The 20,588-nt window shown below is 45.2% G+C and overlaps 1 protein-coding gene across 1 annotated transcript; it reads left to right on the top strand.

The window, feature by feature from the left end:
- The first annotated feature begins 17,850 nt into the window (after window positions 1-17,850).
- Window positions 17,851-18,549, top strand: LOC124700152 (transcription factor MYB77-like). The gene has a single exon (XM_047232321.1). It carries the CDS (start codon window positions 17,851-17,853, stop codon window positions 18,547-18,549), a length of 699 nt encoding a protein of 232 aa, XP_047088277.1.
- Window positions 18,550-20,588: the final 2,039 nt, after the last annotated feature.

Genomic DNA, 20,588 nt, shown 5'->3' on the forward strand with positions numbered 1-20,588 from the left:
TTCCCCAGATCTTCTGCCGCCATCTTCGAGTCAGGGGGTGATGTGCCTCGTGAGTCGTGCGCGCGGTGGCATCAACAGCGGCGTGAGCGCAAAGTGTGAGTGTGGCTGAGCTCAAAAAGTATTGGGCGCAATGGGGGATTTTTGCAGAGGAGAGCAGAGGTGCGGCGCAAGCGAAAAGGCGACTAGAGGAAGAAGATGACCTTAAATAGAGACTCGGTGAATTGACACACCGTTGGATGGGAAAATTGTGAGTTGGATGTCGTACACGTGGATAAGGGGTAAAAGCGTATTGTCACTGCGAAGGAAAGGAACAAGCGCTACAGTACGTGCGCCAGGAAAAGTGGAGACGTGTGTCCCCCACTTGCACGATGTGTCAACTTGATAAGGATTTTGGACCCGCAAGGCAGAGAGAGAGCAGTACTCGTGTCTTCCCGATACAGTGATCGTGGCTATCGTCAGTGATGATGTCACCTTGCCAAAAGAAAAATTTCGTCTATAAAGGTTAATGAAATTGGTGGCAGACAAAGACTATGGATTATTTCGGGAAGCCTTTGATCAAATACAAGTTTTTGCTCAAATGCTCGGGGGCTACTTTGGAAAAAAGAAAAATTCGAGTATGACAAAATAGAAATGGCGAGAGCCTATGACCAAATACAAGCATTTGTTCATAGCCTCGGGGGCTACTCCCATTGGGAGCGCTGGTCGCGCACCCGATAGATATGAAAAGTTCGAGAAAGAATGACAATATAGCGGCATAAGGCGTTAAAGTGTTGAGCCTACAACCAAGCCCTAGTCCTTGGCTGTAGCCTCGGGGGCTACTCCCATCGGGAACGCTGTTTGCGTGCCCGATGAAATTATAAAAAAAATAATAAAAGAAGAAGAAGAAGTGATTATATTTCGATTTATACAAATAACTCTACATATACTCCCATCGGGAAGGCAAAATAAGGCATCCGTTGACTCAATAAAATGTGCTATTCCAACAGCCGAAAAAGCACTCGACAATATATTCTTAGAGCGCCAAAGTCGCGAATAATCTCGGATGCCGCAAAACTTTGCGAAGGTAAGACCCTAGATCCGTTCTGAGCGGCGTTGCACCGTCTTTGACGGCGGTTTGCTACTTTTTTCCGTATCAACAGATACGAAGAAAAATCCTAACGGACGCGTTAGGTACCTGATAAAATATGACTGGGACTCGACATAATGGTAAGACCTTAAGTGGCACCTGTCGAAGTTAACACCAGTATCCCGAGATCATGTCCAGGGACGTGATTTTGAAGTAGGTTTTTGCGGATTGCCACTAGAGCAGTTAACTAGTACCTGATCCGTCAGATGAACTAGCCCCAACTACCATTATCACTGTACAATATATAATTCCGTGTCTAAAGATATGCAACAAAATAAACAAAGTTATTGGATGATTGTAAAGTTGGAGATTTTCCCTGATTCTTCGATTCAAGCAAAATATCGGGGGCTACTGACATAGGCATCCCCAATGGGCCTGCCGAAGATGGAACCCGGGGTTTGCTCAAGGCCCACGACTCGATGAATATGGAGATTCGGAAGCCCAAGTTAGTACTAAGGAAAGCTAGAGTTGTATTAGGAAATATAGACTTGTAATTTTACGGGACGGGTTAGAAACCCTCCCGGACTCTGTAACTTGTGTATTACGAATCCCTCGACTCCGCCTCCTATATAAGGGGGAGTCGAGGGACAAAGAGAGGATCGATTCATTGTTCACGCAACCCTAGTTTTCATAAACGTCGAGTACTTTTTGGCTGAAACCTTCAAGATCTACTTGCCCTCTACTTCCGACTAAAACCCTAGTCTACAACCTGTAGGCATTGATAAGTTAATCCCTTGTCAATAGGAGATCTGATTCATCCTCTCTCTTTCTTCTGCCGTAGTCGGACCTTGAGTCTTACTCAAGACCTTACCTGGCAACATCGATAAGAATCCTTTCTTACTTTCATCCATTCTAAACTTCTTTAGAATCTTGTCCAAGTATGTACTTTGTGAAAGCCCTATTAGGCGTCTTGATCTATCTCTATAAATCTTGATGCCTAAAATGTATGCTGCTTCACCAAGGTCCTTCATTGAAAAACATTTATTCAAATAACCTTTTACACTGCTTAATAGTTCTATATCATTCCCAATCAATAATATGTCATCTACATATAATATCGGGAATGCTACGTAGCTCCCACTCACTTTCTTGTAAATACAGGCCTCTCCATGACACTGTATAAACCCGAAGTCTTTGATCACCTTATCAAAACGTCGGTTCCAACTCCTGGATGCTTGCTTCAGCCCATAAATGGAATGCTGAAGTTTGCATACCCTTGTCAGCATTTTTAGGATTGACAAAACCTTTGGGTTGTACCATATACAACTCTTCCTCTATGTCACCATTAAGGAACGCCGTTTTGACATCCATCTGCCAAATCTCATAATCGAAAAATGCAGCTATTGCTAACAAAATCCTCACATACTTTAGCTTCGCTACAGGTGAGAAAGTCTCATCGTATTCAACACCTTGAATTTGTCATAAACCCTTTGCGACAAGTCGAGCTTTATAGACAGTAACATTACCATCAGCATCTGTTTTTCTCTTGAAGATCCATTTATTCTCGACAGCCTTTCGGCTATCAGGTAAGTCTACCAAAGTCCACACTTTGTTATCATACATGGATCCCATTTCGGATTTCATGGCTTCTTGCCATTTGTTGGAATCTGGGCTCATCATCGCTTCTTCATACGTCGCAGGGTCCTCATCATTGTTGTCCACAATCATGACATTTAGACAAAGATCATACCAATCAGGAGTGGTATGCTCCCTTGTCGATCTGCGAGGTTCAGTAGCTACCTCGCTCGAAGTTTCATGATCATTATTATTAGCTTCCTCTGTTACCGGTGCGGGCGGCACAGGAACTTCTTCCGGTACTGTGCTACTATGATCAACGAGAGAAGGTTCAGTAACCTCGTCGAGTTCTACTTTTCTTCCAGTCACTTCTTTAGTGAGAAACTCTTTCTCCAGAAAGGTTCCGTTCTTAGCAACAAAGATTTTGCCTTCGGATCTGTGATAGAAAGTATACCCAAAAGTTTCCTTAGGGTATCCTATGAAGACGCATTTCTCCGCTTTGGGTTCTAGCTTGTCCGGTTGTAACTTTTTTACATAGGCTTCGCAACCCCAAACTTTAAGGAATGACAACTTAGGTTTCTTATTAAACCATAATTCATACGGTGTCGTTGCAACGGATTTAGATGGTGCCCTATTTAAAATGAATGCAGCTGTCTCTAATGCATAACCCCAAAACGATAACGGCAAATCAGTAAGAGACATCATAGAAAGAACCATATCTAAGAGAGTTGGATTACGATGTTCGGACACACCATTGCGTTGTCATGTTCCCGGCGGTGTCAACTGTGAAAGTATTCTGCATTTCTTTAAATGCATGCCAAACTCATAACTCAGATATTCGCCTCCGCGATCAGAACGCAGAAACTTGATCTTCTTGTTACGTTGATTTTCTACTTCACTTTGGAATTCCTTAAACTTCGGAAAGTTTCGGATTTATGTTTCATGAAATAGATATACCCATATCTACTCGGATCATCCGTGAAGGTTAGAACATAACGATAACCACCGCGCGAGGCTACACGCATTGGTCCGCACACATCGGTATGTATGATTTCCAATAAGTCTGTAGCTCGCTCCATAATACCAGAGAATGGAGTCTTAGTCATTTTCCCATTAGACATGCTTCGCATCTATCAAGTGACTCAAAGTCAAGTGACCCAAGTAGTCCATTGGAATGGAGTTTCTTCATGCGTTTCACTCCAATATGACCAAGACGACAGTGCCACATATAAGTAGAATTATCATTCAGTTTAATTCGCTTAGCATCAATGTTATGAACATGTGTATCACTACTATTGAGACTTAATAGAAATAAACCATTCTTCTCAGGTGCATGACCATAAAAGATATTATTCATAAAAATAGAACAACCATTATTCTCATACTTGAATGAATAACCGTCATGCATTAAACAAGATCCAGATATAATGTTCATGCTCAACGCAGACACTAAATAACAATTATTGAGGTTTAAAACTAATCCTGAAGGTAGATGTAGAGGGAGCGTGCCGATAGCGATCACATCGACCTTGGATCCATTTCCAACGCGCATCGTCACTTCGTCCCTCGCAAGGCTTCGTTTATTCCGTAGTTCCTGTTTCGAGTTACAAATGTGAGCAACCGAACCAGTATCAAATACCCAGGCACTAGTACGAGAACCAAGTAAGATAGACATCTATAACATGTATATCAGATATACCTTTCTTCTTCTTGACAAGGCCGCTCTTCAGATCAGCCAAGTACTTGGGGCAATTACGCTTCCAGTGCCCCTTCCCATTGCAGTAGTAGCACCCAGTATCAGGTTTTGGGCCACCCTTAGGCTTCTCCGGACGAGGCGCGGCAACTTTCTTGCCGCCCTTCTTGACGTTGCCCTTCTTAGGTTTGCCTTTTTTCTTGAAACTGGTGGTCTTGTTGACCATCAACAGTTGGTGCTCTTTCTGTATCTCAATCTCAGCAGATTTTAGCATGGAGAAGAGTTCAGGTAACTCCTTGTTCATGTTCTGCATGTTGTAGTTCATCACGAAGTTCTTGTAACTTGGTGGCGATGATTGGAGAACACGATGAATACCCGACTGGTTAGGGATGATTATCCCCAAGTCACGGAGCTTCTTCGCGTGTCCGGACATAGCGAACACGTGCTCACTAACGGAGCTGCCCTCTTCCATCATACAGCCAAAGAACTGTTTCGAGGCCTCATAGCTCTCCACAGCCGCATGAGTTTCAAAGATAACTTTGTGCTCATTGATCATATCACAGGGGTCATGGTGCTCAAAACGCTTTTGGAGCTCTTCCTCTAGGCTGCACAGAATGGCACACTGAACTTGAGAGTAGCGAGTCACCCGAGTCTCGTAAACATTTTTCTCATCGTCGGATACTTCAGGGGGTGGTGGGGGACCTAGCGGTGCATCAAGAACATATTGCAGATTTCCGCCATTGAGGAAGATCCTCACAAGACGGAACCAGTCGGTGAAGTTGCTACCATTGCTTTTAAGCTTTTCTTTCTCTAGGAACTCGGTTAAAATTGATTGATGGGGACGCCATGATCTACAACATATATTTGCAATAGTTTAGACTAAGTTTATGACAAATTGAGTTCAAATTTTAATTCAACAAAATTAAAAACTAGGTGAACTCCCACTCAAAACAATATCCCTCGCATTGTCTTAGTGATCACACGAACCAAATCCACCACACCAAGTCCGATCATCACGAGACAAGATGTAACTTCAATGGCGAACACTCAAAGTGTTCATCATATGAATCATATGATTCATACTCTACCTTTCGGTATCCCGTGTTCCGAGACCATGTATGTACATGCTAGGCTCGTCAAGGCCACCTTAGTATCCGCGTGTGCAAATCTAGCTTGCACCCGTTGTATGCACATGTAGAATCTATCACACCCGATCATCACGTGATGCTTCGAAACGACAAGTCTTAGCAACGGTTCTACTAAGGATGAACACTTTATTATCTTGATATTTAGTGAGAGGGATCATCTTATAATGCTACCGTCGCGATATAAGCAAAATAAGATGCATAAAAGGATTAACACCACATGCAATTCATATGTGATATGATATGGCCCTTTGTCTTTGCGCCTTTGATCTTCATCTCCAAAGCACGAACATGATCTCTATCATCTACGGGCATGATCTCCATCATTGTCAGCGTAGCGTCAAGGTTCATGGCGCCGTCTTCATGATTGTTATCCCATGTAGCAACTATTACAACTTCTTTGAAATACTACTCAACATGAAATTTAAAGACAACCATAAGGCTCCTGCCGGTTGCCACAATACAATAATGATCATCTCATACATATTCATCATCACATTATGGCCATATCACATCACCAAACCCTGCAAAAACAAGTTAGACGTCTCTAATTTGGTTTGCATATTTTACGTGGTTTAGGGTTTTCGAGTAAGATCCAATCTACCTACAAACATGAACCACAACGGTGATACTAGTGTTGTCAACGGAAAGAGTAAATTGGATCTTCACTATAGTAGGAGAGACAGACACCCGCAAAGCCACTTATGCAATACAAGTTGCATGTCGAGCGTGGAGAAAATCTCATGAACGCGGTCATGTAAAGTTAGCCCAAGCCGCTTCATCCCACTATGCCACAAAGATGCAAAGTACTCGAACTAAAGACAACAAAGCATCAACACCCACAAAAAATTGTGTTCTACTCATGCAACCAATCTATGCATAGACACGGCTCTAATACCACTGATGGGATTCGTAGCATAGAAAACAAAAATTTCCTACCGCAAGAACGAAAACACAAGCCAAGATCTAATCTAGAAGACGGTAGCAACGAGGGGATCACGAGACTAACCCTTGAAGATTTCCAAAGCCTACGAGATTAGATCTCGTTGTTGCAGAAGATGATCACTTACCGCTTTCAAAAGCGCGTAGAAGATCTTGACGGTGCCACAATCGGGCAGCACCTCCGTACTCGGTCACACGTACGGTGTTGATGAAGACGACGTCCTCCTCCCCGTTCCAGCGGGCAGCAGAAGTAGTAGATCCTCTTCGGAATCCCGGCAGCACAACGGCGTGGTGGCGGTGGTGGTGGAGATCTCCGGCAGGGCTTCGCCTATGCGCTGCGGGAGAGATAGGTGGAGGAGGGGCGCTAGGGTTTGGGGAGAGAGGGGGTCTAGGGCGCCGACCACTTGGGGGCTGCGGCCTAGATGGCTTTGGTGTGGCCGGCCCCTCCCCTATGCTCCTCATTATATAGGTGGAAGCCCCCAAGAGTTGTAGTCCAAGTCTTCGAATAAGATCCCAACAACAAAACTTGCCATAGGTGGGAAACCTACTCAAGGGGAAAGTCCTACTCAAGGTGGGACTCCCACCTTTCCTTGAGGGGGGGGGTGGCCGGCCACCTTTAGGTGGAGTCCACTGATAACCCACAAGTATAGGGGATCGCAACAGTCTTCGAGGGAAGTAAAACCCGAATTTATTGATTCGACACAAGGGGAGATGAAGAATACTTATAAGCCTTAACAACTGAGTTGTCAATTCAGCTGCACCTGGAAAAGCACTAGTAACAGGGGTGATGTGAAAGCATCAGTAATATGAGAGCAATAGTAACAGTAACACAGCAGCAGTAGCAGTAACACAGAGGCAATGGCACGAGAAAATAGTTGATACTACTTCCAATGACATATAGGACCGAGTGAATATTTGATGATGAGAGATGGACCGGGGTTCCCAGCTATCTTCACTACTGGTAACTCTCCAATAACAAGTGACAAGTGTTGGGTGAACAAATTACAGTTGGGCAATTGATAGGATTGAAATAGCATTAAGACAGAACATCAAGTCTATTAATCATGTAGGCATGTTTTCCATATATAGTCATACGTGCTCGCAATGAGAAACTTGCATAACATCTTTTGTCCTACCAGCCGGTGGCAGCCGGGCCTCAAGGGAATCTACTGGTAATTAAGGTAATCCTTTTAATAGAGCACCGGAGAAAAGCATTAACACTTGGTGAAAACATGTGATCCTCATATCTAAGCCATCCCCTCCAGTTATCCCAGCTCTGTTGTCACTCTGGGGCCTCGGGTTCCGGACATAGACATGTGCAAACAACTTGTAGATACAATCTAAGCAATAATTATAGATCTCAAATCTAGGATCATGCCACTCGTGCACTAGTGACAAGCATTAAACACAACAAGATTGTAGCAACAATAAATTCACAAACTTTATAGATAGACTGATCATAATGTAACAATTCATCGGATCCCAACAAACACAACACCGATTACATCATATGGATCTCAATCATGTAAGGCAACTCATGAGATCATTGTATTGAAGTACATGGGAGAGAGAGTACCAACTAGCTACTGTTAGAACCCGTAGTCCATGGGGGAACTACTCACGTAGCATGATGGAGGCGGTGGCATCGATGGAGAAGGCTTCCGGGGGCACTTCCCCGTCCCGGCGGCGTCCCGGAACAGAGATTCTGTCCCCCGAAACGGAGTTTCACGATGGCGGCGACACCCCTGGAGTCTTTCTGGAATATGATTTTTCTTTTAGGGTTTTGGCGTCGCGGGGAATATATAGGCGAAAGGGCGGCGGCGGAGGGGTCTCGAGGGGCCCACCCCATAGCTGGGCGCGCGTCGCCAGGTGGTGTGGGGCCCCTGGCCCCTCTCCGTCCCACCTTCGGTGTTCTGGGTCCGTCTCGGTAAAATAGGAGGTTTGGCTTTTGTTTCGTCGAATTCCGAGAATATTGCCCGAACAGCTTTTCTGGAACCAAAAACAGCAGAAAACAGGAACTGGCATCTCGGCATCTTGTTAATAGGTTAGTGTCAGAAAATGCATAAAAACATTATAAAGTGTGAGCAAAACATGTAGGTATTGTCATATAACTAGCATGGAACATCAGAAATTATAGATACGTTGGAGACGTATCATCCACCTGGGACTCCTCCCCTTAGGGTTGGCCGGCCATGCTAGTGGAGTCCCTCCGGGACTCCGCCTTCCATAGTGATTTCTTCCGGACTTTTCTAGAACCTTCCATAAATGCACCGGATCATTTTCAAACTTGTAAAATGACTTCCTATATATGAATCTTCTCCGGACCATTCTGGAACTCCTCATGATGTCCTGGATCCCATCCGAGACTCCGAACAAAACTTCGAACTCCATTCCATATTCTATATCTACTTAAACGACATCAAACCTTAAGTGTGTCACCCTACGGTTCGCGAACTATGCAGACATGGTTGAGACTTCTCTCCGACCAATAACCAATAGCGGGATCTGGAGATCCATAATGGCTCCTACACATTCAACGATGACTTAGTGATCGAATGAACCATTTACATACGATGCCGATTCCCTTTGTCACGCGATATTTTACTTGTCCGAGGTTTGATCATCGGTATCTCTATACCTTGTTCAACCTCGTCTCCTGACAAGTACTCTTTACTCGTACCATAGTATGTGGTCTCTTATGAACCATTCATATTCTTGTAAGCTAATTAGATGAAATTCCACCAAGAGGGCCCAGAGTATATCTATCCGTCATCGGGATGGACAAATCCCACTGTTGATCCATATGCCTCAACTCATACTTTCCGGATACCTAATCCCACCTTTATAACCACCCATTTACGCAGTGGCGTTTGATGTAATCAAAGTACCCTTCCGGCATAAGTGATTTACATGATCTCATGGTCGAAAGGACTAGGTAACTATGTATCGAAAGCTTATAGCAAATGAACTTAATGACGTGATCTTATGCTACGCTTAATTGGGTGTGTCCATTACATCATTCACATAATGACATAACCTTGTTATTAATAACATCCAATGTTCATGATCATGAAACTATGATCATCTATTAATCAACAAGCTAGTTATACAAGAGGCTTACTGGGGACTCCTTGTTGTTTACATAACACACATGTATCAATGTTTCGGTTAATACAATTATAGCATGATATATAAACATTTATCATAAACACAAAGATATATAATAACCACTTTATTATTGCCTCTTGGGCATATCTCCAACAGGTGCCATGTCAACTAAAAGCTCGTCTCGCTGCGCGACCCTGCTGCGACCCGTTCACCCCCCTAATCGCTTGGGAAGACTGCGGTGTGGTGGTCAAATGCCTAACTTCGCACACGCCGGCACATGATGGTTGGGTGTTCTTCAAGTGTGACAAGCATGCAATAGGTCATCTATTCTTTGAAAACCTTTTTTTTCAGAATGAGTTAGTGGTTAGGTGGTGTTTACTGAAGTCTATTGTAGCGATCCTGGAGAATACCCCTATTAGATTTTTGTTTGTTATTTTTGTTTGTGCATAATCATGGCATCATGCATATTTTCAACCATAAAATTATTTTACTAAAACACTATTTTGTTGTCAAAATCTTATCTCTCTTTATTTCAAATTAAACTCCTCTTCTCTGCTCAATTTTCTTTGCTAAAAACTATTTGAAAATGGTTTCAAAACAAACAGAAAAATAATTAAAGAAAAGTTGCTTTAAATAAAAATAAAAGAGGGAGAATCCTCCCAACCGGCCAGCGGCCCATCTCCTAGCTCAACCGGCCACCTCTCCTCAGCCCACATGACCAAACCCTAACCCCACCGGCAGCTCCCTGACAGTATTGCAAAGAACACCCCGCCGCCAGGTCTTTCCACCATCGGGTCCTCCCACCTCCCAGCCTCTCTCCTCGCTCCACCTTGTCCCCAACCCGACCGGCTCCCGCACGCACCGTGTGTTTCCCTTCCTCGCGCTCCCGTGGCCGCGAGCGACCAGACGCCGCCGAGCACCTCTCCCCTCCGGCCCCGCACGCCTCTCCTTCTCCACGTCGTTCGCCTCCGAGCACCGCGGATGCCGCCTCCTCCCAGCAGGGGCGGGCTCAGAATATTCATTATGGGTATTCAAAATTATAAAAAATAAATATTATACGAAACAAAGTTTATAAAATAATTTTAGTATGAAGTAATGATCACATATATCTTATATTTTCTTGAGAAACCATCATAATGATGGATATATACTTATGCTTGAGAAACATATGAATTTACCAAAATGAGTGTATCAAATGTGTAAATTCTTCCAAAACTCTAACAATTAGAGTTAACATGGAAAAATAAGATTAGAACAAACACTATATGATCTTCCATAACAAAAGAAACTGTCACAATGAAGAATACTTGTGCTTGAGAAACATATGAATTTACCAACATAAGTGTATCGAATCTGTAAATTCTTACATATTTCTAACAACTGGAGTTAACATGAAAACGTAAGAGTAGAGGAAACACGATATGATCTTCCTATAACAAAAATACATGCACAAAAGATATATTGCAAAAAATGAACCACAAAAGATATCTGTTGGACAACGAGTATCTTAGTGGAGGTGTTGCAATAGAGGCACTAGGGCCGGACAGAGGACAAGAAGATGGAGTTGTAGCTAAAGGTCGAATAACTCGTATCAATCATTCCAAACCCAAATGATGTGATGAAGAGCAAAGCAGTTACTCTGATGGAAGAAGAGGTCTTTTTTGAAGATTGTTGTTGCACTTCTTATCTTGGTATATAGGTCGGTTGCTGTCAAGAAATGAGCACTGTTTATGTTGTGTTGATGAACAAGTGGGTGTATGTATGTGTGCATGTAAGCAAAATAATGTTGCGTTTTTGATATATCTATCTATCTATGATGTGGCTATCTATCTATTTTTTCTAGCTACTGAAGCTGTTTACAAACCCTAGGAATCCTGATCCTTAATGTTAACTTGTTGATAGTATGAAGTTGCTTCTTGACAAGGTATCGACTCGTCAATGCCTACAGATTGTAGACTAGGGTTTTCAGGGAAGTAGAGGGCAAGTAGATCTCGAGGGTTCAGCCGGAAAAGAACTCGACTGTTAGAAAACTAGGGTTGTGTTGACAATGAAATCGATCCTATCGACTCCCCCTTATATAGGAGGCGAAGCCGAGGGTTTCGTGATGTACAAGTTACCAATACCGGGAGACTCTTTGAGTTCGTCCCGTAAAAGATTACAAGTTATTATTCCTAATACAACTCTATCTTTCCAAACTATCTCTTAACTGGGCTTCCGGGCTTCATAAACTTTGGGTCGTGGGCCTTCGCATAAACCCCGGGTACCATCTTCGGTAGGCCCATTGGGGATGTCTATGTCAGTAGCCCCCGAGATTTTGCTTGAATCGAAGAATCAGGGAAAATCTCCATCATTACAATTAGCACCTGATTTCCTCGAGTTACTAAATTACTTTCATAAAACAATCATATGTTGTACAGGGATAACGGTAATTGGGGCTGGTTCATCTGATGGATCGGGTACCAGTTAACTGCTCTCGTGGCAATCCCGCAAATACCTACCTCAAGATTAAGTCCCTGGACATGATCTCGGTATACTAGCGTAATTCTACATGTGCCGCTTAAGGTCTTACCGTATGCCAAATTCCAGTCATGTTTTATCGGGAACCTAACGCATCCATTAGGATTTGTCTTCACATCTGTTGATACGGAAAAAAGTAGCAGAGCGCATTCGGATGCGATGCCACGCCACGCAGGACGGATCCTGGGGTCTTACCTTCACAGAGTATTGCGGCATTCAGAGATTTAAGTCGCGACTGAGGCGCTCTGAGAATATATTGTCGAGTGCCTTTTTCGTCTGTTGGAATAGCACATTTATTCGAGTCATATGTTGACTTATATATTTTTACCTTGTCTTCCCGATGGGAGTATATGAAGAGTTATATCGTAACTCGAAATATGCTCACCATGACTTCTTCAATTTCATCGGGTACGCGAACAACATTCCCGATGGGAGTAGCCCCCGAGGCTACAGCCAAGTGCTTGTACTTGGTTGTAGGCTCACCTTTTTATTATCTTTGTCGCTGTATTGTCAACTTTTTCTAATACTTCCATCTTTATCGGGTGCACGACCAGCGCTCCCGATGGGAGTAGCCCCCGAGGCTACAGTCGAGCATTTATACTTGACTCTAGGGTCAACTTGGTGTTACTTTGGAACAACTTTATATTTTTGTCATCCGCATTTCCATCTGCACTTCCTTTGAGTTTTTGGTGGTACCAAAGGTTGGCTCTTTTAGCGGCCTCCCTCCATCTGGTACCACGTCGTAATCAGTTGTTGGCCTTGACGCCATATACTCTGCTTGCATCCCGAAAGTTTCTAACAGCCGATGGGAATCCTTGTCGCACTTATCTGCTAGCGCGAAACTGCCTTTTACTGTGATTGGGCCGTTGGGTCCAGGAAGTCTCCACAACAAGTATGTGTAATGTGGTACCGCCATAAACCTAGCATACGCGGGTCATCCCAATAAAGCATGGTACTGTGACGGGAAATCCACGACTTCGAACTCCAGCTTCTCTCTTCTGTAATTCTCTCGGGTTCCAAACTGAACGTCGAGATTGATCTTTACCAATGGGTAACTTGGCTTGTCTGGTGTGATCCCATGGAAATGCGTGTTGATTGGTGTTAAGTTCGCCAAGGATATATTCATATTCCTCAATGTATCTGCATACATGAGGTTTAAACTGCTGCCTCCATCTATGAACACCCGTGAAACGTCGAATCCTGCGATCACCGCTGGTAAGATCAGAGCTGATTGCCCTGGTCGAGGGACTTGCTGCGGGTGGTCCGCTATGGTGAAGCCAATGTCATGTCCCGACCAATTCAGGTATTCGATTATTGGTGGAGGCATCTTCTCTGCCATAAAGACTTGCCGCAAAATTACTTTCTAAGCTCTATTAGATGGCCTGCCCTTCTGGATCATCGCAACCGCACCATTGGTGTCGATATAAGGACCATTAATTGGAGCTGCCGCCTGTTGCAACTGGACATTTTCGTCCGTGATTGCGGGAGGGGGTGGAAGATGGACCTCACTCTGTGGTCCTTCAGGGTTCCTGTTTGGTGCCTGTGTGTTGGCATGCCCTGCGTACCTATGCAGTGCCTGAAAAGTTCGGCAATCCTTCTGCAAATGTCCCGACTGCCTCTTTCCGTTGTTGTCGAGAAAGAAATGCATTTGGCATGGTCCGTTCAAGAGATCTTCGGGTGACACATACGGCCTTTGGAACCTCGGTCCATTATTTTCCTGCTGGGACGGGGATTGTCCCTGTAATCACTACGTTGTTCACCACTTTTTTGATAATCATCCCAATTATTACCTCCACTATTTCCTCGGAAGCCAGCCGATATTTGGTAGGGACCGTCATAGTCTGAGAATTGGCGAGAAAAGTGTCGTCTATTTTGAATGTTTCGGTTACGATCATCCTCAGGCGACCTATGCCGTTTGTTATGAACAACATCCTCTCCATCTTCCCAACGATTCACTATTTCCATGAGTGCTGCTATTGTTTTCGGATTAGTCCTTCCCAAGTCCTCGACTAAATCCTTCCTTCGGATCCCAGCAACAAACGCGTCTATCGCTCTTTCGTCAGATATGCTCTCTGCCGAATTTTTGATAATGTTCCACCTCTGGATGTATGTCCTCATCGACTCATCATATTTCTATCTGCAAGCCCGTAGCTGCTCTATTGACGCAGGTTTCTTGCATGTAGATAAGAAATTTTTCACGAACATGTCCTCAAAAGTTTCCCAACTGTCGATAGATCCAGGTGGTAACTTTTTTATCCATGATCGCGCTGCTCCACTCAGGTGCACTTGGATGCTTTGCATGGCAGTTGCTTTGGTTCCCCCATCAATTTTACTGTCTCCAGATAGTCGACTAGCCAATCCTCGGGATCTTGCAGGCCATCAAATTCTTGTGGTTGTCGGGTAACTTGAAACCAGATGGGACCCGTGTTTTGTGAACTCTTCGGGTGAAGCAAGGGAGCCCACCATCTCCTCCTCGTCGTCCTCTGGTGAATGCCGACGTTCTCTCCTTTCCTGTCGCGCCCTGTCGACCCGCGCCTGTGTCGATGTGTCTCTTGCCGCGCTTGTTCTTGGCGGGTCCTGTACTACCACTGTGGTTCGTGGACTATTTTGCCTTGGGGCACCTTTGGGAGGTGTACTTGTACTTGCGAACGATGTTCCCATGACTCCAACTCCTGCTATAGTCATGTTGTACAATGCTTCTCTCGGATCTCCGGGAGGTGGTCTATTTGCCAGTATAAAGGCCTGAGTCGCCATGTACCTAGCTTCCGGTATTTTGGGAATAATGTTTCCCCTTGTATCTATTGACATAAAGGACATGTCGAGATTTTGGATCAAAATTTCCCTCTCGCCTTCGGGTATGTTCTGCAGCCTAGATCTTCCCCTATTACGGGCTGCTCTGTGATTAGATTCCGAAGTTCCTGAATGCCGGCTGAGCTCTGCCCTTCTTCGGCTTGACGCGGAAGCTTCGGCTCTCCTCCTATCAAGCTCGGCTTTCTGTTTTTCGAGTTCTCGTCCAGCACGGGCGAGTTTATATTGGTACACTTGCAACTCTTCAGCTGTGGCAGTCGTAGTCATCGGCTATGTGCCATCCATGGCTTTGGCAGCTCTGTCCCAAGCCGCTTGCGGAAGTTGCACCATCTGCCGCGTTGCAGGTCCGACATACTTGGTGCCTAAACCTCACATAAGATCGGCGGGATCGATGTATGGATTTCCCACATCATCGAAAGCCTCTGATGTCTCCTCCTCTGGGCGACTTGTTTCTCCGATTACATAGACTTGATGATATTTTGGAGTTTGACTTTCGTCGGGGTTGGTGACACCGTCGCATAGATCGGCGAAGACCCCCGGACAGAAGTAGACTTGTCGATGAAGTCGAAGCTGTCAGCGCTGTCTGAGTCGCTGCTTATATTGGAGTCTGCGGACGACCCGACGGGCATGCTGTCGAAGCATGGTGGCGATATCTCTTCGGCGCCCAGCTCGAAGGATGACGATGATTCCGAGAAATCGGAGTTGGCCACCGACAATCCCGACGAAACCGGAATCTCGAGACGATGTGATCCCTCTTTTCCGACGCGGAAGTGGAACCTCCCGATCATCATCTCCATAGGCTCCTCCAGATACGCATATGCATCCACACGGGAGGGCGGGTGAGGAACAAAATCGACTAGACCAGTTTCGATTTGTTTACGTCTATCCATCGCATTGCTTGTCACCGAAGATGTCGACGATGTTGAGCGTGCCATCGAGATCAGCTCCTTGTCGCCTCTAGTTCCCACAGACGACACCAATTGACAAGGTATCGACTCGTCAATGCCTACAGATTGTAGACTAGGGTTTTCAGGGAAGTAGAGGGCAAGTAAATCTCGAGGGTTCAGCCGGAAAAGTACTCGACTGTTAGAAAACTAGGGTTGTGTGGACAATGAAATCGATCCTTTCTTTCTCCCTCGACTCCCCCTTATAGAGGAGGCGGAGCCGAGGGTTTCGTGATGTACAAGTTCCCAATACCGGGAGACTCTTTGAGTTCGTCCCGTAATAGTTACAAGTTATTATTCCCAATACAACTCTATCTTTCCAAACTATCTCTTAACTGGGCTTCCGGGCTTCATAAACTTCGGGTCGTGGGTCTTCAGTAAACCCCGGGTACCATCTTCGGCAGGCCCATTGGGGATGCCTATGTCACTTCTACCATTGGCGATCCATGGAACAATATTCTGAATCCGGATCTTGTTGGTCATGTCTTTTGCATAACAGATATATTATGCCATGGATGATTTGAAAAACAATCCCTACCTAATGTATGTTGATGATAAGCAAAAAAATGTTTCTTGCACTTCAATAAATTTGTTGGTATTTTGGATCAAACTTCATATTCTTATTGCTGACTTTTTTATGGATTTAAAGGTGACATTTTAGAAACTAAATTTCAGATGAAGGTTTGAATTTCAGACCAATTTCAACAAACATCAACTTCAATTCAAAATGCTACTACCATTTATTTCTCTAAAATTGCTAAAAAAAAGTTGATGAATTTAAGAGTGAAAATTGTGAACCAACCTTAACCAATTTGTCATCATACCCCCTTTTCGATGTCAAAAAGAGCAAAGAAGTTGGTCGGATCTATCATTATTTTAGTGTGTTTTAATCGCGAGCCTCTCAAAAAGAGAAAATCAATTCTTGCAAATCTACTTCTTGGAAAGTCCTAAACATGATATTCTTCTTCAGAGTTAACATCAGTGGCATCTGATAATGCATTGCCTCTGCTTGATACTGCTATCTCTGCATCAGTCAAATATGTAAGCTTCTTGCAAATTTTCTTTTTGGCTTGCAACATAATCTTATTCAGTAGAATATTGAATAAGACTATATAAGAAGATTGTTCAAATGGCATACTATGAACACCTATGACATGCAAATGTCTCATCTTCTTTTTTTCCAAATTCTCAAGTAAAAATTAAAATACATTAGATAGACATGCAGATTGTGCAAGAGAATGACCAGACTTCATATTCTTATTGCAAGATATTTGAGATAGATACATCTGCACACAAAGTGATAGTACCAACAACAACTACTGCTGCTATTACATACATGACGAAACTGGGGGATTTTGTGTCGTGGCGAGGCCAGATTTTAACCTGCAATCTAGGAGGGCAGATGCGGAGGGAAGCAAAGCCGGAGGGGGGTATGTAAAAAAGAGGCGCCACTCCAACAACTATTGGGCAAACATACACTGGTTGTAGGGTATGTGAAGTGCCACGTGAGCAATATACTTGTAACTCACCGTTGCCAGTGACCGTGTATGATGAAACGACGTATATTCAGGGATTGTATTTGGTGTACGGCCAAGTACAGTGACGGAGGCGTGCAAGAGGGCTTGAGTTCAGTAACTAACGATGTACTCGTATTTTATACTCATCGAACAATAACTGAAATACATTTGCGGCACTGAAGAGGTCCTGCTCGGCCTCGCCCGAACCGCCTTTCCTTGCAACAGAAGCCGCGTGCAGCGTGCTTCGACTTCGAGTCCTGCTCGGCTCCGACCTCCACTCGGTTTAACCACCGTCCGTCTATATAAGCCAGCACGCACCGCCGGCGTCCACCACCACCCGCACAGCATCAACGCGATCGCACAAGCACCAAACTCCGCCCCGCGAGAAGCGACCGATCGGAACACCGGAGGCGCAGCAGGGTCGATCAATCGATCGATGATGCCGTCGTCGTCGTCGTTAGCGGGCACGTCTGGCTCCGACTACGCCGCCGTCGCCGCGGCGGCCGCCGCCGCGCCGCAGGTGACCAGGAAGGCGATGTGGAGCTCGGACGAGGACGGCGTGCTGAAGGAGCAGGTGCGCCTGCACGGCGCGCACAACTGGGACACCATCTGCGTGGCGCTGCCCGGGCGGAACGCCAAGTCGTGCCGCCTCCGCTGGTGCCAGCACCTCGACCCCCGGGTGGACGTCGTCAAGCCCTTCACCCCCGAGGAGGACAAGCTCATCGTCAAGTACCAGGCCGCCTACGGCAACCGCTGGTCCACCATCGCCGAGTTCCTCTCCGGCCGCACCGACAACGCCATCAAGAACCGCTGGAACTCCGTCCTCCGCAAGCACCACGGCCACGCCTCCGCCTCCGCGGCCGACCAGGGGCCTCCGCGCCAGTACTGGGCTCCTTCCGCCTCCCGCCACGCTGCAGGCCCCGAGTTGACGCCGGGCTGCCTCCCGCTGTTTCCTCTGGAGAAGGGCGATGTCAGGATGGACAGAAGAAACCCGCCGCTGCCTCATCACGCGCCCGAGGACGAGGACATGTCTGATGCCGAGACATCTTCGGCCGCGTCTGTGGAGTGCCTGCAGCTGTTCCCTCTGGCGCCCGGGGATGCTAGGGCCAAAGCGGGCGCGGCGGCGTCGAGTGGCATGTCGTGCGGAGCAGACGACCCGCTCACCCAGCTCAGGCTCGCGCCGGCGGCGAGGTTGGTGTTCGACGTTATGCCGCTGCGGTCGGTACGGATGTAGATTTCGTTCATCGTGGGTAATTTCGCTGGTGGAAGTTAACTCCTAATTGAAGAGCTGTGGATGATCAAGAATGTCAGGCTCTACCGTAACTGAAGAGCTATGAATGTTACTATCGTTAGAAACTTAGAATTCTGAATGTTCCTCGTAATCGTGTTGCTGATTTGATAGTCAAGAAAGTTCTGGCGTTATTGTAATTTTCTGGCTTCTTGCTAATCTGGACAATCCTGAATGCTTGGAAGCTATTGTAATCGACTAGCTGTGGATCTTGGATTCTCGGTATCAATAAACTCTTAATTCTCTGTAATCGTCTTGCTTGGTTGTTGGCTTGGTCATCAAAAACTTTCCTAAACTTTTTGTTTATCATTAAATATCATTTCATTCTATGTATTTGCCAAATAGTAGCACTGTTTCCTTCTTGGTGTGTGTGCGCGGGCAGGTAAGCAAGACAACATTGCGTTTATGATCTATCTATCTGTGATGTGGGTATCCATCTATTTTTTGAAGTTGTTGAAGCTGTTTGCAAAGCTTCTAACCACATGAATGCTTGTCCTCAATGCTAACTTGTCAATACTATGAAAATAGCTTCTACCGTTGGTGATCCATGAAACAATATTCTGAATCCAGATAGTGTGGTCATGTATTCTGCATAATAGATATATGTGTCCTAGTTGATTTAAAAAACAATCCCTACCCAGCGTCAATAAATATGTTTGTATTTCGGATCAAACTTCGCTGATTTTTTATGGATTTAAAGGCGAGATTTGCCAGAAAAAATTCAGAAAAAGGTTTGAATTTTAGACCAACTTTCAGTGAACATCAACTTCATTTGAAAATGCTACTACCATTTATCTTGGTAGCTCTCATCATTTGGGGTTAGAATCAGAGAATTCATTCTGTGATTTCAAAAAAAAATCTTTTTGGCTGCCACATGATCGGTTACATAAGTCAACGAGAAATTATATGGTTTTCATCACATGCCTAACCTTAAATGCTTTCAATACCCTCTCATTTCTATGTATTTTCCAAATAAAATAATAACGTCAATGTCATTTCATTCCAATTTTCCAAATGGAATAAAATGATGGTTACCAAACGAGCTCTGAGCAGCGGAAAACCTTGTTGTTCAGCCGGTGGATCCCATGCAAAAAACTTCCTCAGACGCGTAGTTGTTCGACTAGTCGTGTTGTGCTGGCAACCCTATCCAACGTTTAACCTTATATGTTCCTCTCTCTCTCTCCCTCCCTCTCTCCCTCCCTCTCTCCCTCCATCTCTCTCTCTCTTCAATCACCGCATGAACACCGTCGTCTCTCTCTAGCGAAAAGGAAACTGCCATGGAGATATCACTCATTCACGTGCAATCTCTACAACTTGTACATAATCAGTCGTGCTTCCTTTTCTGTTCCGTGCGTCGTCGCTGGCCACTTCCCTCCGTGCGCCGTCACCTGCCGCTCCCTTCTATAACGCCTCTTCCTCCGGCCAGGCGTGGACGAAGAATGGCCTACGGTGCTACAAAGGGATGAGGATGATGGTACCACTGGCATCCAAATTGTTACCAATGTTAGTCCATGATGCTAGCTATCTCATATGGGTCGGCGATGCTACAAGTATTGTGCAGCGCCGCTACCAATGGTGGGCGGGGTTGTCCATGATTTTCATCCGTGATCGCGGGAGGAGGTGGCAAGTGGATCACACTCCTGGGCCCCTGGGGGTTTCTATTTGTTACTTGAGCATTGGCTATCCCTGCAACCCGCAGCATTGCTTGAAAATTGCGACGGTCTTCGCGGATGCCTGACTGCCTTTTCCCATTGCTATCGAGATAAAAATGCATCTGGCATGGCCCGTTCATCATATCTTCGGAAGTTACAAAAGGTCTTTGAAACCTTGACCCGCTATTTTGCCTGTTATTCCGAGAGTCATCTCTATTGTCGCCTTGCTGTGCATTACTCCTCTGATAACCATCTCTATTGTTTCCTCCATTGTTTCCCCGAAACCCAGCCGATATTTGGCTAGGGGCATCGTAACTCGAAAATTGTCGAGGA

The sequence above is a fragment of the Lolium rigidum genome, chromosome 3 (genome assembly GCF_022539505.1).
Source record: "Lolium rigidum isolate FL_2022 chromosome 3, APGP_CSIRO_Lrig_0.1, whole genome shotgun sequence".
Classification (NCBI taxonomy): Eukaryota; Viridiplantae; Streptophyta; class Magnoliopsida; order Poales; family Poaceae; genus Lolium; species Lolium rigidum.